The 23576-nt window shown below is 43.1% G+C and overlaps 1 protein-coding gene across 1 annotated transcript; it reads right to left on the bottom strand.

Moving 5' to 3' along the window:
* Window positions 1–4646: 4646 nt before the first annotated feature.
* LOC119198800 (receptor activity-modifying protein 3-like) lies at window positions 4647–22974 on the bottom strand. Its single transcript, XM_037456307.2, has 4 exons — window positions 22546–22974; window positions 11362–11391; window positions 10765–10924; window positions 4647–6493 (listed from the first exon to the last, which is right to left on the bottom strand). The coding sequence occupies exons 1-4, from the start codon at window positions 22595–22597 to the stop codon at window positions 6238–6240; spliced, it is 498 nt and encodes a 165-aa protein (XP_037312204.1). The 5' UTR covers window positions 22598–22974; the 3' UTR covers window positions 4647–6237.
* Window positions 22975–23576: the final 602 nt, after the last annotated feature.

The raw sequence follows: 23576 nt of genomic DNA, 5'->3' as shown, positions 1-23576 counted from the left end.
AGAGTGCAATTTCATCAAATAAGCCGATTTACAACTTGCTCTAGACAAGAGCCATTATAAGTTATAAGTACAATTTCAGTGTTACAATTTGTTTTTTAGTCATGGTACATATATATATATATACATATATATACTAAACCAGAGACACAGATTTATTTGAAAATTCAGTGGTGCTCAAAGAAAGACTCAAATTTTACTTTATCTGATGCTGACATTTCCCTCAGAAGTCATTTTCGGGTCAAAACGTCTTTCACAGGAAATTAATGAATTCAAGGATTATTGTTTGTTTGTTTTTTACATTAATCACTTTCTTCTTCCCTGTTATCCAAATGTGATTGATGAAAGAACACGTCGGCTCGTTGAATAAGTATAAAAGAAGATAATAAAGAACTTGGAAAGGGGGGTTCACAGGGGGGGCGGAGGAGCAGAGTGGGAACCGAAGAGGGTGAAAGATTGGGAGGATGTCCTGTTTGGGTCATGTGCTTCAGAGAATTTACTGTGGGAAAGTGTGTGTGTGTGTGTGTGTGTGGTCTGGTTTACTTACTTGTGAGAACTGAAGGACATTTTACATGGTTGTCATGGTGATTTTTAGTCATTGACAGAAGCTCTGGGTGGAGCTTAGTTAATTCAAGTCAGCACGATGTCATTGCAAAAGGAGAAGCCCGTTTGTGTGTTTGTACATTTCAGTCTCGTGTGTGAAGACTGTTTCTTTCCCACTTGTGGGCCTCTGCACACACAAACACAAGACAAGACATTAATTATAAAAGCAAATAACATACCACTTGACCCCTGTAGTGATGAGTTACACTGTGTACATTGCACCAAAAATAGACCTGTGCGTGTGTGTGTGTGTGTGTGTGTGTGTGTGTGTGTGTGTGTGTGTGTGTGTGTGAATGCTGGGATCAGCACAACAGTAAAGAGGAGGACCTTGATGGAGGGAGCCTTTTAAACACACAGTGTCTCACTGAGACCAAACCCTGTTGATGTTTTACTTTATTGATTAACGGGCAGGGTTCATTTACTGAAGAAAAGTAAAGTATATAAATAAAGAACCATTTTTATTTTGTAGAGGGAACTGAAATCCTCTTCAAACACTTTGCTGTCATTAGTATCATAAGACGGCGTGACGGTGAGCCTGCATTCATTAAAGCGCGACCCCTGACCCTCAGGAAGAGGGTGAAAATGGAACCCAGATATCTTTTTTGTTAAGGTGTCAGCCCTTTGTCCTACAGATTAAATTCACACATTAATAATGTAAGTCCTTTGAAATCTTCTAAGTGGGGATGTCAATGTTGTAGATGGTCCAGCAAACACTACACTTTCACCAATTAGACTTCTGTTGCTGGATGTTAAATGCATAATTAAAGCTGTTTAAAACTGGGGCCATAATCTGTCAGAATATACTGTTCCCACAAAACGTAATTGAGAATGCAGTTTAGTAACATGGGAGACAGGGCTGATTGATGTCAATCTAAACAGATGACCTCCTTTCTGCAGAACCTCCATGATCGGAATCACCATCCACCGTGTTAGGAGCCAGAAATAAGTGAACGCCATCGGCGGCCGGTTTGTAAAACTCAGAATTGTGCGTCTCTATTGTTCATTTGGGGACAACACACATGAGGACATATGTCTACTGCTTGTTTCTTCCAATGACTAATGAGCAAATAGTTTGTGTCAGGGTCGGATCTGATGGCGGACGTCAGTCTAAGGAAAAGGAGAGTTGTGAAAGCCTCTGCACAGTTCACGATTCACTAAAGTGCTGTTTCGTGTCGTTCTCGTCTCTGATGATGAGAATACAGCCAGTAGCCTCATTCTTATTTCTTATGCAGCGTTTTAATACGAGTGTATGTCACAGAAAGAGGGAACCCTGCGCCATGGAGGACAAACAGTCTGCGGCTTTTTTATTCCAACCACATACTGCCAATCTCACTGATTCCTCCCGGCGAAGGGGGGGGGGGGGGCTGTTCCAGGAAGTCACCTGCTGTGGGGGGGGGGTTAAAAGCTGCTGATTGTCGGCCCCGCATGGTGCATGTTTAACTTTCCTCCTGTTTGGGCACGTGTGTTTTAAAAATATATACAAAATAGGAATTCCTTTGTTGGAACTGGAAAATATGACCAAAACATAACTCTAGTTAGGTTGCCAGAAATTCACATACACCTTGAAAATGATAAAATGATAAGAAGAGATAAAATAAGATTATATAAGATTAGTCCCACAATGTTAGTAGGATCGCGGCAGCAAAGTGGACAGTGCACACAAGATAAATGGTAAATAAATAATACAACATAAACAAGAGCAGCAGTATAATGATGATGCTAAAAAATGATAATAATAATAATAATTTAAAAAAAGCCCCAGTTGCTTTGTGGCCTGCCAGCGTTTCAGCAGTCACAACAGTGCAGCCATGCGTGGAAGCATGGCACTCTCACACTTCCTGCACCGCTTTTGGTCAAAACCGCCGGGTCAACTCACTTCCCTGTATTCTTCTGTCAACTCTGGGAAAAACCTTTAATATCCTTCCTGCCTCCGAGACGCTGGCCGTGGAGGCGTTGTTAAAAGCCATCCTTGAGGGCAACCGCACTGCGATGTGTCCCCTCTGCACAGACTCAACTATTGTCTACTATTTGTGTCTCTAAACTCTCAGAACCCCCCCCCCCCCCCCCCTCCCCCCTCTTGTTTTGCTTCCTGGACCGTTTGAGATGGAATAAATATTGCCTGATATCTACCCGTTTGTTTGTTTAGGAGGAGCCCGTAATGATACTGTGACTGTGTTGTGCTCATGGAGTTTGTCTTTCCGGCTTTGTGGCTCAGAATCTGGACTCAACAGCAATGTCAACATCAGTGGCCATCACCCCCCCCCCCCCCCTCCCCACAGAGATGACTGCATTGTTTGACAGAGTTTATTTACATGATGCAAAGGGGAGATTTGATACTGCACTGGGTTTTCTTTGTATTGTTTGGAGATTTCGGCAAACACACAGCAAACTCTCATGGATTCAGCTGTCTGTTTGTGTAGGTCGGGATAATATTGTTGTCTTAGTAAAAGAATGAAGCCTGAGTCTGGATGCGCGCTCATACATGCTTTACTGAGAAAACTCTCACATTGTTCTCGGGGGTTGAGAGAGAATAGGATAAGGCATTAGTTTGGTTTTCCTCCTCATCTAAGGACAGTAGAACGGCGAGAGGATGAAATAAACAAAAACAGAGTTAAGTGATGTGCTTGGCTAAGGTTGAAGACACCAAACAGCACTGTTTTTGTGCTCCAAACACCAAATGTTGCATAGAAAAGCCCACAACACCTCTGGTAAACGCACACAAGTGATTGATCAGAATCCAGATGGTTAATTAGGCTTAAATGAGAGTTAAAACTAAAGCCTATTAACAATAAACCTCACTAAATAATTTCAACAATAGACTGAGGTATTTATTCCCTCTTTGATCCTGATGATTCTCCATATCTCCTGTTTTATGACATAAAGATATGATATCTTCCTTGAAAAAAAGAGCACAGCTTTGTACCAGGGTTTATTTCATGTAGGAAACACCTGCAGGCCCCGTGTGATGAATTGTGACAGTTATTGAATGTGGAGTATGTGAGTGTTTGTTCAAGCTGACTTTGCACCTTATGACCCCCGCTCAGGGCTGGAGCTCTCTCAAGAAGGGGTTACACAAAAAGCAATCCCACCAACAAAAGAAACACCGCGGTCTAAAGGAGTCGTTTGTTGAATTGAAAAAAGGCAGAATGAATCCAGCTCGGTGTAGAAAGGTCTCAGGACTCATGCTGTATTTTGTTTGATGCCAGTTTGTCTTCTGACGACCGTCCAGCGCGCCGCACCCTTTGTTCCCAAGTCTAGTTAGTCTGTGAAGTCCAAGACCTTGACTACGTCTTTAGGTCCCGTCCCTGCCTGTCCCTTCAGTACTCTGTGTCCCGAACGTTGCCTTCTACATCCGTCTCCCGAGTCGTGCTACTGTTTGCTTTCCTTGTCAAAAGCTAATTATACAAAATAAATACATTGTGTGGCTCTTGCAGGAAAAAATGGACTGAGTTTGATTATTGGGAATCTCAAGAGTATTAACTTAAGCTATAGTTACTAGTATTTGGATATCTGGATTGGCATCTAAGTGTTATTATTGTTATGTCAAAGAAACCCTCCTGAAGAATCAATCTCATGCAAGAATCTTACTTGGATTGTTTCTCTAACTATTTATTTTTGTGCGCTGGGCCGTGCACGACTTTGCCTCGATGGCTCCGATGTGCAGATAACTGTGTAAACGGCTAGCGGAAACATGATGAAATGAACGTGGTGAGCATTAGTGAGTGTTTTGTGATCTGAGATGGGAATTAGCATAATTCATCCCACAATGGACTATGCATCCTGCCCCATTAGGATGCCCCAAACTCTACAGTATTGAAATCGGTAAACTCCTGCAAGTCTTGACCACTCTTAAATTGTGTCTCCACCTTAGATGAAATGAAAAATACCAGAAATTTGCTGAAAGCACACCTGATGGCACGAACGCTTATTGCGTGGGGACCAATGACTTAAATCACATAGAAACAAAAATACATTGAATCGCAAAAACTGAGGTAGAAAGTGCTTTATCTCTTTGTACTTTCTTTGCAATGAAGGACAGAAGCCACTGATTTTTAAGATATATTTTAATCAGTTTCCATAGACAAAAGTGTGCAGGTGAGGGCTGATGTACAGAGATTGATGCTTTGTGCTTGGGGAGAAAATCCAAAAGCCTTTGATTGGTTTGGTTTGCCTCGTGGCTGCTGAGGACTGCTGTTCAAAGGACCCGCCAAGTGCTTACATCGAATAAAGCCGTTCCCCAAGGAATTCACTCCAAAGCCTCAGTGTGTAGTTCCCACTGGTCTGAATAACACGGGAGAGTCGATGCAGATACAGTAGACAGCACACACAGAAAGCAAAACTGTACAGTATGAGGTTTCAATGCTTTGTGAGTGTTAACAGTACTTTACTCAACAGTGTCTAATAATTTACACTGTTATGAAACAGTCCTTTGAGTCCCAAAATATATGGGTCACTGGTTTGTCTTTGACCAGTGGATCCTCTACTGTGGCGACACCCATTTCAGTCACTTGAAGAACCAGTATTACACTTTTCTTGTTCTTTTATCCAAGCCTTCACATGTATCATGGTGGTCTTTGGGAGTCATATCCCACCAGGTTAGACTTGAGCCACTGCCTCAGAAGATTAGTGGATGTTTTGGCCTTCAGCAAAAGGTTCAGAGCTCAAATAAATCTCCAAGGTCAACGGTCCAGATCCGTGAGCTTCAAGGAATTTCCAAAGATTTGGTCGGTTGTCCCACTGGTCGGATCACCCTATAAGCGGTGTCCACGTCCTCCTCCGTCTCTATGAAATAATTTAGTTAAATGAGAAGATCGACACCACGTTTATATCTGTACAATGGAAAACAAGCTATGGACAGCAACTGGTTAGCTTCACCCGAACAGTGACTATTTGCACATCAATTATTTATCATATGTTACCCTACATTTAGAGGAAAACAGAGTAAAGAGGGGCATGGTTCAACAACAGCAGAACTTTATCAATCTCCCTTTACAAACTATCACGCAGCTCGTGCTCAGTATTTCACAAACACCTGCATTACTGCGAAAACGTGACTATTTATACCCTGCTGTTCTGAGAGGATTTATTCTATTTACACCTTTTTTCGGATTCTCTGTTTATCGCTGCAAAAAGCAAGAAAAACGTGTTTTCTTAGAGGAATTCCCGGGTAAACGTGACTAATAATTTGTGTACAAAGGGTATTTTGTAAGTGATGCATTTATTTTAAGGCTGGATGTAAGCGACATGGATATGGCTCCATCCAATCATTGTAATTAAAATGTTTAACTTGTCTGAATTAGCGATGAGTTGGGGTTATGTTCCTTGTGCCCTGGTCTTTTTAATCCTTTACACAGAACCATGGAGCCTGTTTTCTTCTGAACCCGACAAGAACTACTAAATTCTGTATTTAAATGTGCTTGAACATTTTGAGTGACAGTAATCAGAAAATGTAATAAATGTGAAAAAATCCCACATAATATATTAAAGAAACTACTACTTTGTACTCCCAGGAACTACTTTTCTTCTTTTCCATGGAAATGTAGGTAATTTGTGGCATCACTCATGGGGTCATTTAACAGAATTGTTTGAGCGGAGAGGTGCGAACTCCGCCCGTCTCCCTCTCCCCCCCTCTCCCTCCTAGGCCAGGATATCACTCCTCTTGCTGCACCAGACCACCAGGGCGATCATGGCCAACGTGAGGAAGACAGGGATGAGGATGAGGATGGTGAGCGTGTCGTCCGGCGGGTCCACCCAGACCACATGGTCTGCGCTGCAGTTGGAGAAAAAGTGCTTGTGTATGCGGATGATGTAGCTCTCCACCAGCGGGTTGGGCCAGTAGCAGCTGACGATGTCGGCCTTGAGCTCCGTGCAGCGGGTGAAGTGGTGGTACTCGCTGGGAGGAGAAACGGGTGGAAGAGAGTGGAGGGATTAGAAGAAGCACACAGCTGAGGTACACAATCACATGCAACCGTGTTACTGTAAAGATGGAATTCCTCTAAGCATCTTAAGTTTGGTAACCAATCCATCAATGTGACCAGGGATATTTTTTACCCAATACCCTCATCTATTGTGTCCATTACTGTTCAAAACCTCCTTGAAGCCAATCAACCAGCCCGAAAGATTTTTTTTGATCATAAGAAATCCCTGGAGACATTGGTTTTCTGAGCAGAAGAACAGTCAAGGTTGTTCAACAGACTCCCAACACACCAGCTTCCTTAAGTTGAAATAAACCATTGACTCTCTGATAAGATAACACCATTAGAAGATAATGTAAAGAATTTTCTTTATATCTGTGTATGTGTATGTAAATTATGCAGATAATATATGAGGGAAATAGGCACTACAATATTGAACCAGCATAAGCTAACCAATGGCAAAATCTTAATATTGTAAGATAATGGGAGTCATCTTAATGTATGCAGCAAACTGCATTTTGTATCGCTCCAAGTAAAAGGTTCTTCTATCAAACTAATGACTTGTTAATAAGGATTTTTTCCTTGTGGAACTAGAAAAGCTACAGCTGTGGAATGAAAGAAAAGGATGAAGAGAGAAAGGACATTTAAATATCACAGCCTTCAGAGAGAAGTTAGCACAACGCAGCACGCAGGACTGGAGGGAAAACCAAGGCTTTTCAAGGCTTTTCCCCAGACACAAAACAGATAACTGGTTTTCTTTTCTGTCACGCACAATACACAGGATACAAATAGCATGACCGGGTTCACGGTCGGTACAATACATTATAGAATTGCAGACTTTACTTGAAACACATATACAACAAATGCATGTGATATTTTGGCATACATTAAGCTATATATATACTGTATATATACTGTAGTATCTAATATGAATTATTCAATGCCAAAAACAATTTCCGTCCTAATGTCTTCCCATACATTTTGTAAAGACATTATAGCTCCCAGTTAAACCCACAGTAATCACACTGCTCAGGCAACAAAACCCACCCCAGCTGTTCAATGGCCGATAAACGCTGCACATTGAAGTTTCTTAATAATGTTGCATATGTTCCTGTGGTGCATCTCAAAACACGGATTTTAGTTAAGATGGCTCTCTCTCGACTGGCCGACCCATGAATGCTGCTGACACCTACTCTACATCTGCAAATATCAGCTCGCCTAAACACATTCATACGATGATGCAATGCAGTCTGTGATCCTCGTCAATTACTGCTTTTCAGTTGGGTTTCTATCCTCTGGGACTGATGGCTCTGCTTACTGCTAAATTGGATTAAACAAATGAACGATTGATTAGCGCGGAAGCAAATCAGGCAGAGCAAACCATTTCATGCATGCATTTTTTAATCTGTATCTGCGTCGTTCGTCGACTTTGGACCACTAAACGCGCTCTCTTTCCGTGGCTGGCCCGGCCGGTACAGTTGTTGGTCGGTTGTGTGGACCACATAGGATCTCTTGAGATGAGCTTTGCTCATCTAAATGGATCACTACTGGCAGTGACCATAATTCCTAATTGTGAATATCCAGCATATGACTAAAAGCTTCGGATAGAACCGACACCCCTGTTCCCCGGGTCCATTGTGCTCAACGTCGAGGCCGGCTGCCGTCTGGACTGCCAACTGCTCTGAAGCTAGAAAATCAATTATTATTGGAGGTAAGCGATTCAAGTGCGTAAATGCTCGTACGGGTTGTGTCTTGGTGCGGCATTGGCTTATTCCCAACGATAACACTCAGCGCTCATCTGTCAAAGAGGGGAAGCCTCGCAGGGGTCGCTGCCTGTTTAAACACGAGGCCCCTTGCTCTACCAAGGCCGATCCTTCTCACCACTCTCGGGTTCCTCCTGTGCCTTTTTCTCTCCCGCCTTCGTGTCATCTACCTACAGGCTCCCAAGCAAACTGACACCAAGAGTCGGGTCTGTATGAAGTACACAAATACACCCGAATGAAACCGTCCTTATGGAAGTGTGGAGGCAGTGTTCTCGGAAGTGTACGTCACTCTGTGTTCCCCCGCTCCAGATGGACTACGGAACAGTCTTTGTTACTATGTTCTTTCATCTGTCAGTCACTTTTGACGTGTCAGACTACACCCACGGATCAGACGTTGATAAAAGGTCCTTGAAATTCCTCTCCATCTCGTTTGGTTTTGAGGCGGTGAGCATTAAGACTGCAGCACGATAAGAAGAAAAAAAGTTCAGACTTTACACCCCTCAACCTGGGCTTTAAGTAGACAGCACATTTTGAAAGGGTACAAAAAAAACTAGAATCAACAATAATGACACCCACGTCTGTTGAGAACGTCGTCACAACAGGTATTTATTCAATTCGACATCTTTATGAAACATCGGATCAGTTCAACATGGAGTCCAAGTGCACATGGGATAAATTTCCCTCTATGACTTTCTGTCATAAATCTTCGTTGGGTTCATGAAAAGATCATGGTTTGGGGTAGAACAAACCCTTTCTGGCACAGCCCCTTAGAGAAACTTCTCCCATGGGCGAGTCCAACTCGACATTTGTGCCAAAGTAAAGAAAAAAGTCCTGTGTTGTGTTTCTCTTGTGAAACCAGCAGGGACCGTCGGTATTCCTCACAATGAAAGTCAGACAGCTTTCAAGTCCAGTAACACCTCTCATCCAAAACATTCAAACCTAATTAAGAGCTGAGTCACTAATCTTCAATTATCTTTCGGTAAAGAATCTCTCAATGTCATTTTCAACTCCAACCTCATCGTACCAGTTTTGAATAATTATTGAATAATTGAATTGAATAATTTGGTGGAGGGTGGAATCACAAAGCACAGCCAGCAGAGCTTTAGCTAAGACTCCTGTTGGGATCTTGTCATCCATTTACCTGACAAATATTTAAAAAAAAGCTACGTAATGTAGAAGATTTAATACTCGTCAATACGCTAACTTGAAGAATGGTGGTTGGACCAGCTTTATGTCCTGAGCCACAGCAGAACTCCAGGCCTGGGTAGATCTATGTGAAATGTACCTTTGAATTCATCATTCTTGGGGAAGCCCCTTAATGGTGAAGAGAGAGAGGAGACCAGAGACTAAAAAAGAGGGGGTGAACGACAGTTCAACCCCTCTTTTTGGGAGTAATGGAAATTAACTTTGAACACAACACTAATAGTTACCTTTTAAATGATAGCATCCATCCCAAAGAATATAAACCCAATATTCCGTTTTTGAAACATCTAAATGTTCCTCTCTTTTCACCGGTTAGTCGACAGCTGTTGTTTGTTACGCCTTAAACATCTGCCTGCTGTGTGTGGAAATGACGCCATGAGTGGACCTGAACAGTACATCTTCTGGCCAGACGACCAACACAGTGAATGCTCCTTAAAGCTGAGGGTACCTGGATGGTTGAGTCTGGCACATAAGTAGTTTGAGCCATTAGAAGAATACTAACTAGCCACTTCGACCATGGTAGCCTTTACATTTGGTTTCCTTTGACAGCTGCCTCAATCTAATTTCACATTTCAGCGCACTGCAGCTTTGCTATTTTCTTTCCATTCATTGTTTCTGTCAAAACATTCTTTGTATACATTTCCAAATGGCATTCATGACTTCTGTGCCAACTGAGACTTCAAAATATCAATTATTGTCAATTGTTTAATGTTAAGCTCTCCTAGTGTCATGTTTCTCTGGCTTTGCAGTTAAAAAAAATCTGTTTGCGAGAGGTCAAAGGTGAGCGGAAAGAATGAGGCGGAGAGCAGGATAAAGATAGATACAGATGGGTGGTCAAGGCTCAGATGTTTTTTTTTTTAACCGGCTCCAGACCTCCAGCTGTTCTCCCAGCTGTATGGTTAAAGGACTGAGATGGAATTCCTTTCTCACCACTTCCTCCTGCCTCAATTCAGACTTTATTTTTTCCAACCATGTTAATGCTAACAACTAAAAGCCGCGTGACCTTTCATGACACTAAATCTTCAATAACGTCAGTAAGGTCAATTTATTTTAAACAGTATTAACTTCAATATTCAGGAGGGTTATCTGCATGTCTGCATATGTCATGCAGTGCAACGTTAAGCTCGAAAGATGTTGCACATCTGTGAAAATAGTGACGCCAGCACCTTCAGCACATGAGACTTCTACTATACTTCAGAGGACAAGATGAAGTCAGCGGGACAGAGATGGATCCTTTTGAATTGACAATTCAAGGTCACCACTGTTGACACGTGGAGTAATACCTGATGAAGTGTGTGAGGTTACACCAGTATTGTGGATCGATGTGACCCATGTCCCGCTTGAAGACCTCTCCACAAACCTCCACCTCCCACCGCAGGCGGGACTCGTTGCAGGCTTTCTTGGGCCGGGGGGCAGTGGGCTCTATGTGGAAGCTGTCGGTGGCTGAGGGGACAGAGAGGCGCAGAGCAGTTAGGGGACACACATCCAGCCTCGGATAAATGGCCGTGTCGGTGCAGTGAGCGATAGTGAACACGACAGAGTTGGATGGTCATGGTCTTATGACCTGTTTTGTGGTATTATTTGTCAGCTGGGAACTTCATGTATTTTTCATGAGTGTTCCCCCCCCCCCCCCCCCCCCATGCCCCCCCATGCCCCCCCATCATGTCCTTTCAGAAAGCTGTATCTTATCTGTTTCATACTCTCCATCTCAGGTTTATCACGTTTTCGGGAACAGTGGAAACGTCAGTTCCACTACCACCATCTTATTTTTCTTTTTCTGCATCCCATTCGTTGCAATTGTTATGCAGCAATTGAGTTCAGTTTTCCCCACAGACTGAGACATTGTAATCTCTTTTCTTGTGATGGATTTATGTGCTTACCTGACAACCCCCTCGTCATCCAGGCATTGACTGCAAAGGAAAAAGAAAGAGAATGTGTCAGATAGAGAACTGATTCCCACATGTTATATTACATATATTCAATATGAAAACAGATATTTCTTAATTAAAATTTATCACACAGCACATGATGATCATTTCTGCTTCACGTTGTGAAATTTGAGCGACTTCATTCTCAGTGGATCAGTTTCAAGCAAAGCCAGAAGTAACTGCACTTTTTATTTAGTGCCAATTGAGGTTAATTGAGTTAATACCTGCAAAACATGAGCAATTATCATTAAAGCCTCAATGTTCTCTTGTTCAAGCACACAGCAGCTAATATTTTTCGGTGTTGCAGATGACCAAAGGTGTATCTTACAGAGCCAAGAATGGGGTTGGAAAGATACGCCTCAGCGTGCTAAATGGAAATATATCCCTGTGTGAGGATGTCTTGAGGTGCAGTATTTATGATTGGATGAGACTACTCTAGGTATTATATTTTTGGGTTTGTCTTTAATATCATAAATGGATATTTTAGTAGTATGGAGTTTTGAGTAGGTCTTGTTTTGATTGAGGTACTTTATTTGCTTTTTTATATTGTTTCAACCTGACAAGATTTTTTACATGTAAGGGGATGTTTAACTGACAGATTAAACCAAGGAGTAGTCTTAAAGTTGTGTTTTTTTGTTAAGAGCTGGATGGAAATATGTGTGCTATGGATTGTGTCCTCTAACTCTTTGCAATTAAGCGAATCCCAATTCCCTAAAAATCAATTCATTGCTTGGATATAAGCACAAAAGGTCTCAATTTAAAATAGCTGTATTGGCATTGAAAACAAGATTTAGCTAAATAAATGATATGTGTGTTTTTGTTTTTCAAATTACTTTTTTAGGATAAAGACCAAAAAAACAAATAATGCCATTTAAGGAAAAGCCCGACCTCTTTGACACAAATAGGAGAAGATATTTCTAGGAACTGAGTGTGCTGAATTCAAAGACTTAGCAAAAGCATTATATGACAAACACGAAAATACAAACACATCATCCCTGCAGTGTTGGGTTCCAACAAAAAAGGAAAAGCCAGTGAAAGCTTAAAGATGACGAGGACTTGGACTCAGACGAGCTGCTTCAGAGCAAAAGGGGGCCCTGAGGATGACAGGCGAGTTAATTGGATGGGACGGAGAGACGGCCTGATGTCCCCGAGCTGCTTTCATGTCACAAAGTCAAATATCCAGACGCACATCTTTGTCTGTGGGACCTCTCAAGCACTCAATCCACTTCCTGTCTTCTATTCGGGGGCACACGGACGGAAAACAATTTCTTAAGATAACAAGCAAGTATTTCCTTTGTGTCTTTTAATCGATGCAACAAATCAAATACTGCGGAAAATTACAGAGCACTCTGAAAATGACGTTCTTTGAAGGCACATCAACTTAAGAACGCGTCTGCTTGTCTGCCGCTGGCTCCTGAAGGTCTCCTGTCGCCTTTCATCCCTCCTGAACTCCTGATCACAGATTCATTTAAGCAACGTGGTTGCAGGTGAAGAATCTAAATTGATGGTCGTTGATTTCACCAGTAGAGAGAAGAGAAGAAGGCCGGATTTACCAAACACTGTCCAGATTAACAAAACCCAAAACTGTGGGGAGAAATCCACGAAAGGCTTTTATTTTCAGGGGTTGGGTGTCCGTGTTCGCTGGACTGTTTCGTCTCTGAGTTATGGGACCAGACCTTCTTATCGTCCTCATGTCGGAACACAAGTTCAACTATGCAGTCTGATAAGAATCACTGAAGGAATAAGAAAATACTGAAATAAACGTGGTTTCAATGCAAGAGCAGCTTTCACTATTCAGATGGCACAAATTCATAATGTTTTTGTTTTTTTTCTTCTTGTATGAGAATGATTCTCATGAGACACACAAAACCCATCAATATTAAAATGAAGTACTGATGAAAATAAGGCACAACAAAGCCGTAGCAGGATTCACTTAGCATTAGCATGAGGGGGGAAAGTTTCATACTAAATGGAGTCCCTCAGCCTTATAAGCTATAAGCTATACGCAGTAGGCTTGGTTGATTGTGGGCTCCAGTGCCAGAGTTTGCATTATAGCTGCTTGGTGCATCTCTCGTCCTGTCGTGGGCCAAATGATGGCGTTCTGGATTTAGACGGCGAGCACAGAGGGAGAACTTCGACCAACTGTTCCAGCATTTTAAGCTGTTTAATTTCTCCCGTTCTTCCGTCTTCCCCCACAACAATGACATTGTTGGGAAATAGGCGTGTCTGCTTATTTATTGCCACATAGTTAGACGGGACTAAATGGGTTAAAAGCGAAGCGACAGCCGACATCCGGTTAGCTCAACCGAGCATAAGTTCTGCAAACGGTGAGACACAGCTGGCTCTGCCCGAGGGCAATAAAAGGCATCGGTTGCTGGTGGATCACAGTGACAGCAGGAGACACGGCTCCAGGGCGGCGCGTTAACCGAAACACGTTGCTTTTACAACTCCTTTAATGCACATGGTAGACAGATAGGAAGTGTTTGTTATTTCTCGGGTCTAGTTGGTGGATTTTCTATTGGAGAGAAACTTAAAGGCCCATAGTGGGAGTGGAGAGAGGTCAACATTAGCTCTTTTGATACGGCATGTGTACGAGTATCTGATTTTTAAACTCAAGAGGTCACTCACCACATACAGCAGCATCTCTTACGTTTATGTGTGCACACCAGAAGGTTTTGTGTCTTTTGCATTTACAGAAACCACCTGGGTCTATTTGCGGTTTTGCTCCGGGAAAGCTGCTTTTGTATTGCATGAGCCGCACTGAGCCGTGTTAAACAGATGTGTGTTTGTTCCGTGGTGTTGTCACGTCTGAGGAAATATAAAAAAGTTTAAAAAGTAATCAGGTGGAGGCTGCTGAATGGTTCAGTGCGTCGTTAGTCGCATGCGGGGTGGACGGTTTCAGGATTTGTGCATCCATCCAGCCGCTCTCACCTCATTTCAAAACACTTATCGGGTTCCTGCTGGAAACTAAATCATTCCTGATCACTGTGGATGCCACTGGTCACGGATCAAGAGCCTATTTATTTACGATGCAACAACATCCATTATGGTTACCAAATGGAGAAACGGCTCGCAGGGCTGAATAAACGTTTCTAAACATGATAGGTAAAATTATATTAATATTAATATTGTGATACCTTTGCAACAACAATTTGTCTATATTTGTCTGACAATTTGCAATAACTAAACTGTTGATAGACTATTCCTTGTATGAAGAAAGGAATTATCCCTACTGCAGGGCTTTATATACTCTGTAAATACTGGACCATTTAAAAAAGCAAGAAACCAATTTGTTCTGTTGTCCTTCAAGCCTCCAAATCAAATCCCCCAAAAAGACAACGGTTCACTAAATACTTGCCTTTCGGGGCGAGCTTTAATCCAACCAATCTTTTGCAAAAAAACTAGAAGTGTTGAGTCAGCAGAAATGTGCCCTTAGTGCTACATTGCAGCAGCATTAAACTTGTGAATTATGCAGGCCAAGCAGAGCTATTTGAATCAAGGTGCTCAACGTTGTTACACGCAGGTAGACGTTGTTGCTGGCCTAGTGTCGGCTCAGTCGGCACACATCACCCACGGCCTGTTAGCTCGACGAGATAAATGTTGATGAGAGAAAATAAAAGCTGAAGGAAAGTAGATGAAATGCCATTTGCTGTCCAAGCTGATTTAGAGCACGGGCCCGAGTGGCAGGACTTGTACGGCGAGCTCTACCATGTAATTAATACAGGTGCTGCCTTGTCATCTTCATCAGGAGTGTTCGTAATAACACTCCGACTTGATTAGAGAGGAACATTTTGGCACTTGGCTGCACATAGAGTATTGTACAAATTCAACATCCGATGTAATGATGCTGCTAAATCCTTTGTTGGTTTAAACACACGGGAGGATGGAATAATACATTCCAACAGGATATGAAGACGTTTTTTGTCTCAGTCTGAATCTACGCCTATAGGGCAATAATGTGTTCTGTGTTTAAAATCCAATCTGAGAAATTAAAAAGGGGAAATAAACCAAGTGTCCTTTGGCCTATTTGTCTTCCTGCTGCACCACCTGTCTTTTGGACAAACCTAATTCACTAAGAACCACCAGAGGTTTGTACAGGCAACATGGAAAATGGAGTTGACAAAAAGGGGGAGAGAAACGCTCATTCCCTTTTAATAATGGCTTCCTCAACAATAAAAACCATGTCCACTGCTCTGCATCTAATGATTAGGTTGATGGGTAGTTGGAGTTGATTGAAAGCCGGGTGCTAAAGGATTCCTTGTGAGTCCGTGTCAATACGCCGGTGAGCACTGCACAAACATCGTCATCAAGTTGGACAATGAACATCGGCAGCAGACTGCAGCAGATAATCACATTTCATTAAGTGACATTAGGAATAAATGAATAACAGTCATCATCAGCATTGAAATGACAGAATATACACTAATATGGATAATTATAGCGGGCCTAGTTAAGAAGCCCGATTCTGATTACAAGGGTCACGTGATCAAATGTGTCAAGAGCCTTGTACAAATGAATAAGAGGAGCCGCACGGCACTCTTTGCAAACCCAGTGCCAAATTCACCCATTTGACAGCAGAAGTTAGAGCGCCGTGTCTGTGCACGTACTTCAGCACCAAAGACCCAATTCTTCAAACAATGACTGGGGTTATCTGACTGAGGTCACTGAGGCAGAGAGCCTGCTGCTAAGAAACCTTCTCACTCCGCCGAGAGAGCCTTTTAACCACAGCAGGCGTGAGCAGAGGCGACAAGGATGCCAACATGTGAGTTAGGGTTTTCCACAAGTCTAAAACAACATGCTTTTGCTACTCTTATTCATTTATGAATCAACATCATGTTCCTAATTATTTAAGGTGAAATATCAAGTTGCAGCGGCTTTTAGTAGAAAGTTCCTGTCAATGTGTTTTTATGCGTCAGGTGGTTAAAAGTACTCTGAATAGAAGGCTATAAATGTGCTGAATGCAGGAGCTTGAGGATCGATGTCACCCACTTGTCAGCGTGACCCTGCGCCATCGATGATAACCCTCTGACAGGCAGACGGTGATGGACAACATGTTCACATTCCCATCTCCCAACACAGGTTGGTCAGTGCCCTTCGACCTGCGTTGCACAGCTTGCTCACCCTACGGATGCCAGATACTTAACAAAAAAAAAGTAGTTTTGTTAAAAGCAAAAACGTTTTGAAAATGAACTATAGATGTAACAAGCGGAAAGTGACTCGCTTCCCGACGTGATCCAGATGTGATGCAAGAAGGGGTTCTGGAGCGGAGTTTGAAGCGTGGGAATTAAAAAGTGTCACTGTTTGACTACTCGTGAGAATGTGTCAGTCATTCCCGCTATCTGCAGAGCTAACTAACAGGACAATAAATGAGATGGTTGGAGAGGGCCACTGAAGAGGACCACGTGGGGGCCTCTTTCTCATGGAGAGGATGTTGTTTTGATAGAAACACTGAACTGATGTTTCGGAGCATCACTGACTACAGCAACTGAGCAAAGAAAGAGAAATGGCTCAGTGCTTTAATAAATATCAAGCTATTAAAGTAGATATATCATTGTGCCATATTGAGGAAAATTTAGCACATTCACCAGCTCATATCTAACAAATACTGCATGTTTCAGACCATTTTTAAATGAATATGTCACCTGTCAATGACTGAGAGGACTGCTGGTAACACGAGGCATTTCAATCTGAGTTTCTCCTCAGTCAGCCGTGGCCACCAGCTGTGGATAAGAAGCATCAGGTGTTTAACACATACCTAGTCGTGCCCACCCTCACAGCAGAGACCGAACCGGCAGATGAGGGATTATTTTGATTCCCTCGGGCTGGCTTAGTTTGGAAGTTGATTTACTCAAAAGAAAAAGTCATTTACACAGGAAACTCGTTATTCTATTCATCAAGGGCCCCTAAAAACGGACCTCTTGGCAGTGAGCAAAGGCCACGAGGATGGACCGGGCGGCCGGTGAGCCGGGTCGGGAATGAAAAAAACTGGGTCCAAACAAGAAAGTCATGTTGAAAAGTGTAAAAAGCGGAATGTTTGGAAGATGAATGAAGGCAAAATGTTATATTCATATAGTGTAGCGCACATGTTCACTGATAAAGCAAAGCTGCTCTCTCACTGATAAAGAAATAATTAAACTGCCTGAAGAGTATTACACGCAGTGAGATAAACTCAGATGGACTTTCTCCTCTCTCAGACCTGAGTTGAAGCATCCAGGCTGTTCCTGTACTTGTGTGTGTGTGTGTGTGTGTGTGTGTGGTGGGGAGGGGGGGACGGGGGGGGGAATCAGGGGTCAAAGAGAGAGGAAGAGGAGACTGGAGAATGACATACATGTCCAAGACAGACGGAGGGCACCGGCAAACAAAAGCAGGAAGAGGGGGAGGAGAATAAATTGCTGTTTGGCGCTAGAAAAGGGAATCCGCGATGAGGGGGGGCTTTTGTAGGCAAATGTGTGTTTGTATGCAGGTGGCGCAGCGGGGCCAGTTGTGGTTTGACAGCGTGTTGTGGGTGAATGCGAGGCTCCGCGAAGGGCTTTTGGGATAACAGCTCTATATAAATGCGGTCCATTTACCACGTGGAGAGGCAAATTACAGGCGAAGCTTCAGCGGGGAAAGGCCCCCCCCGCAGAGAAAACCCATCTGTCTGCGAGCTATCATGCTATCATGGCTGCACTCAGGCGCCTCGCGAGCATTTGGTCCTGTGGTGGGAGCGCCTCGAAAAAAAAATAGTGAAATACAAAATGTGTGAATTTGCAACAAAAAAAAAAGTGCACATTTGAGCCTGAGCAGTGGTGCTCAGCACGGGTGTGATTGTAACACACTGAATGGGCTCAGTCAGCACACACAAACTCCCAATTGTTGTTCGTTAGCAAAGATCATTAACTGGAAAAATAGCATTAGAGAGGCTTTGCAAATTCACGCTTTCATCAGTATTCCCCCACGCAAGTCCCTTCAAATCCAGACAACTGGATAATTCCAAAGGATAAAAGCTGCCTCTCAAAAAAAAGCAAACATTTGTTGTCTGGAATAACATCATGACCGGCATTAATTATCGCCTCAAGTCAAAATGCGTCTGACTGGAGTCACGAAAAGACAAAGTCATACAGGAGTTCGATCCCAACGGGCCTCTTTTCTTTCTCAGATGAATAAGCTGTAAATTCTGACGCGCCTCGCCACAAAAAGACGGGAAATCTCTGCCCTGCCTCCTCTGGCCAAAATGACGCGTGAAATGAATCCACTCTTCTCATATTGCGGCACTTGTTGAAACACAGCAGCAGTAAACACTTCACTCCTGTCAGGCATGCAGTCCCCCCCCCACCCCCCCAAAAAAAGTGATTGACATCGGTTATAATTACGTCAACTTAACTGTACCTTGGCACGGTCTTTGTGGTACAGTGAGTGATTGCATTATCACTCCAAAGTGTCATCGGGGATGTAATGGATTTTTATATAGACCCATTAGATTTATATGGAGAAAAAAAATGAAGCGACGGTTCACACGTTTAATCCCAAGGTTTTTATTCCCGTCAGTCGTTTGACCGGCATTGCCAAAGCCCTCTCTGGCTGCGAGGCGGCAGGACTGGGCCAACACGCTGTTCGTCTGCCTGTTTGACAGACGAATGGGGAAAGGAGAACAGAGGGGAGGCAAAGAGGGAGACAGAGAGGGAGAGAGAGAGAGAGAGAGAGAGAGAAAGGCTCGCTGTGCAAAAACAAGAAACGCCGTGGTGGAGTCATGAATTCAGATTGCAACACCAGGTCAGAGCCTGTGAGGGCGGACTGCAATGTTAAAATGCACTGATGGATCCAAGACCTTCTTTGACACCGTTGTTCTTTGTTCAATGCCACAGAGAACTGTGGCATCACTGCAGGAGCCCTTTCGTAGAAGTATCTGTGCTCTCTTGGCTTTTACACATATTAATTAAAAATCAAAACCTGACTCGTGCTAATTTGTCTGGTCACACTGTATAAAATGCGCTGCCTGACTGCAGTGTTATAGAGAAGGTTGGCTAAAACACACCGACCATGAAATACTACACATCACTCGCTGTATTTACACCAGTAAACACGTGATTCCACAGTAGAAGTCAGTAGAAGCTTTAGCTTTGTTTCTCAATGTAAAAGGCTGCTTGGATGTTAATTAAAGGTTTATCTCAGCATGCCTTAAATTATCGACCAATTCGCACAGGGTGCAGCGGAGCACTGTTGAGTAAACCAAAACAGATGTGAACATTTCCCTCGTTCGCGTGGTCAGAAAGGTTCATTATTTGTGCCTGCTGTACTCACTTAAACTCATCTCGTTGGGAAAGCACTTTTTGGCTGTGGAGACTAAAATGACTGAATCAAATTCTGACCCTCTGCCGTCATCCTTAGCCGATTTCCGTCCGTCTTCCTTCATTTTAATCATCCGTTACAATTTCACGCAACGCTCGGTTAGATAGTGCTTTGACATCGGGCATCTGGCGGGAGTGTAGCAGTGAGATCTCCTACAGTCTGATAGAGGAAGACGTTATGAAGGACCCTCCTCCTCCTACATTTCTGCTCTTAAGCCGAAAGCCGACAGTGTGTGCAGAGGAGACGGAATAATGAGCACCTGGTTTTTTCTGTTGCTTCTTCCTCGGACTATTCGCCGTCATGCAAATGACGCCAGGAGATCTATTTTTGAAACTGGCTGCTTTGTTTTATTACATTTGCAGTAACATTGACTGCCTCGGTTTTATACATAGAGCTATAGATTGTTTGGTCTAAAGTGAAAAAATGTCAATAGCAATTTCTCCAAACCCAAGTCGACTTATTTTAAAGTTCAACGTTTTTTACACACCAATCCCCAGAGAAATTCAGTCATTGGACTTAACAGCAAATGCTTATACGTGAGAAGATGAGACCAATGAATGTCCTTGAATATAACATATTCAGATGGCATAGTCATAGCAGATAAGCACTGAGTTAATATGTGTATCTACAGAATAAAGTACGCTAAGTCTGACACTTGGAATCAGCAAGACCTCAGCATGAGCCTTTGATATGAGCAGCATGAGTGAAGACACAGAGATCAAGACCTTTCCGGTGCATGCATCTTTCACACGCAACTGAAAGATTAATAATGCTTTTAACGTGCTTCCACTGCAGCGGAGGTAGATAGAGAGAGAGAGAGAGCGATGTTACTCAAAGCAGGACTGTGGTTTCATCTCTTGAGGCTGCAGGAGCCTCTGTATGCGTAGCCTGGCCTTCTAATCACAGGCGTTATGTTTCTTTACAGGTTTTACGAGTGTAGTGAACACCTCATTGGTCACGGCATTTTAAATCATCATTTCCTACCTGCTGGGATGGCAGGTTTTACCAAGTGGGACTCATCTGTAGCGAAAGTAGCTTTTCACACATCTTGGTGTTTTTCTAAATGTGCATTTCAAAACATACAGAGGAACATACAGAGCAACACTCGTTGGAACTATTCATTTTTGTAGTGATGATAAGACAAATCAAAATGTTCCTGTCCACTCGTAGAATGTCTGTAAAGACAAAAAAAACCACCTCACATTTTCTCTTTAATTTTAACAAATAATTTCCCGCGATTACTAATCTTGAAAGCATTACATTCCTGGAATGTGCAGGTGATAAACGCCAGCGTGAATAACGACATCCGTGTGTAAATAAACTGCCCACATGCAACGAACTGAGCTCAACACGCTCCCAGCTCATCACGGGTCCATGAACAGCATTTCACTCAAATAACTCAGTAAATCAGTCAAATAACAGAAGTGGCGTCTCTCAGATGAGAAACCCAAGACGGTTCCCCCCTCTGTGGGAGTGTTTGAATGGCTGTTCATAGCACATCCTCCCGTGGTCAGATGGATCGGGTCTTTTGTTTGCGTGGTGCAGACGGGGGCGGCCATGCTTCCTGCTGCATCGACCTCACTCCGCCTCAAACCTTCTCCTCCAATGCTGTCTGGCCTCCACCTGTCCTCGCCCCAATAAATACACGAAATGGACTTTTCGGAGCTATCGGGAAACCATCACTGCATGTCTCGACGGGATCTGGAATCTTGCCTCTCAGTGCTCTACAAACAGCCACAGCTGCAGTGGAAATAAAAAGTATTGTAGCTGGAACAGTTTTGGGATCGTTTTCCATTACCCTAGCATTTAGGAAGAAGAGCATAAAACATGATCACTATCTTATATCCACTATATGTAAAACTCTGTGAACCGTCAATAAGCCTTTCTAAAGAGCGCTGCATCTTTCGTCATTGATCCACGTTTAGTTTGACCCCTTCCAGGGGCGAAAGATAAACAGCAAGACGCCTCAAGACTCCGTTTTGAAGTCGCTCCGAACCCACAGGCCTTGAAATCGAAGTCCCATATGGCCTGGAGCGCGTGTCCACGTGGGGAGGGAGCCAGGTCCTTTCTGTCAGCGTCAGACCAGTGGGCGCCAAGACCCAATATCAGCTCAACGACCGCCTCAAACTGCGTATCAGCTCAATATCCAAACTCCTCTTTACCACTGAGTCATGCGCACCGAGGGCTGCTCCTGCTCTGCCTACACTGCTACAGTGAGAGGAGATAACAGGACTTAGAATAACCGCAGTAGATTATATCTGAATTCATGCTTTTGACTCATCTCAGTCGATGGCAAGCATCGCTCTGGATTAAATGTGGGGCAGGAAGCATGCAGAGTGTCGGTACAAAACGCGTCATGGTGACAACAGTTCAACTGGGACGCACGCGAGTCGCACACATGAAACATCATTTCACACATGGTTTTATCCGACTGAGCCAGATCCAGCCGTTCCCATTGGCCACATTATAGGTCAGACCGGTCTACTGGGACATGATGGCATGTTGCAGTTCTGTATATCCACCATCCAACGCATGTGCTATCAGACGTGATGATTTCCCTGATCCTTCCCAGCAATCCGTATTATGTGCACTTTGCAACCTGACCCACAGTACCGAGGAGCACATCATGTAACAGACAGAAGCACGAGGATGAACAGTCACACTTCTGGAGCAGAAATATGCTGGAGAAGCATTACATTGTACCTTAATGGAAGTAGGCAAAAACTATTTAAACAGCACCCTTAACACAATATCATAATTCCGGTCAATGTAATATAATGTGAGCGACAAATAGTCAATAACACTCACCCAAAATCCCGACAACAAAAAGTTTCAGTACTGTGAACTCATTTGTATCCATCACGCTGCGAGGATCCAGCCAGGCTCTGAGTGAAAGCTCAACTGCAGCTCCGTGAAAATGTGCGTTTGAAGCGAACCATTATGAAAATCATCCCAAACGTGCGAGTCCGAGCTCCGGCATGCTCTCGGGAGTCGAGATGAATCGAGGTGTAGGAATTGGAGCGCGCCAAAAGGAGCAGGAGCAAAAAAGAAGAAAAAAAAAAGAAAAACTGATCCAAGAGCGCGATTCCTGACCGTCCTCCTCTGCGACCAGGAGTCAGAGCTCAGGACCACTCCACGCTGTCCTGCATCCTCTGTGGGAGGAGAGGGAGGGGGAGGGGGAGGAGGAGGAAGAGGAGGAGAGGGTTCCTCCTAAGCATTGCTGGATCATGTTTACTGAGTGCGCACAAAGAAATCTCTTCATCCTCGCCATAAATTAGAGACAAATGAATTTCACATAGGAAACCAGTGGGGACGGACCCAATACGCAACCTCTAAAGAAGTAGCCTTTTCTTCTTAGTATGCATACATAACTAAAATAAATAAACAGTAAAATACAAAGGGTAAGATATCAATTTTGCACATTATTTTTTTAATTTTAAATTGAACTGCACTGCACCAAAACATTACCATGTATTAGTATTATGATATCACTGTTATATAAGTATGATGTATGATCGCCTATTCAAATGAATCTGTTGATGAATTGCTGTTTGACGGGTTTTTATTTTCTATGAGACAACACTGACCTCGTCTGGTGTAGTTTTAAATCGCAACACAACCAGACATCAGACAAACCCAGTCTGCCCAGAGTTAGCATATAAATCATAAAAGATTTTAATAACATTGATGCAACAGCTCCGATCATTCTAATAATCATTAAATGGAAACTAGAATGTGCCAAAAAACTACATCCAAATCTAAAATGTCCCTCCATCAGCTGATTCCCTCTAAATGCCATGTTTAGTTATTTGATGCTTGATGGTTATTTGATGATTGAT

The sequence above is a fragment of the Pungitius pungitius genome, chromosome 19 (genome assembly GCF_949316345.1).
Source record: "Pungitius pungitius chromosome 19, fPunPun2.1, whole genome shotgun sequence".
NCBI classification, from domain to species: Eukaryota; Metazoa; Chordata; class Actinopteri; order Perciformes; family Gasterosteidae; genus Pungitius; species Pungitius pungitius.
Note: the sequence above shows the minus strand (reverse complement) of the source record. Positions and strands in the feature narration are given on the sequence as shown.

Coding starts and splice junctions, on each gene's coding strand:
- LOC119198800 (XM_037456307.2), bottom strand. CDS start 22,597: ATGGATACAAATGAGTTCACAGTACTGAAACTTTTTGTTGTCGGGATT. Junction 10,925..11,361: donor GATGACGAGGGGGTTGTCAG/GTAAGCACATAA, acceptor CTGTCCCCTCAG/CCACCGACAGCTTCCACATA. Junction 6,494..10,764: donor AACCTCACACACTTCATCAG/GTATTACTCCAC, acceptor TTCTCCTCCCAG/CGAGTACCACCACTTCACCC.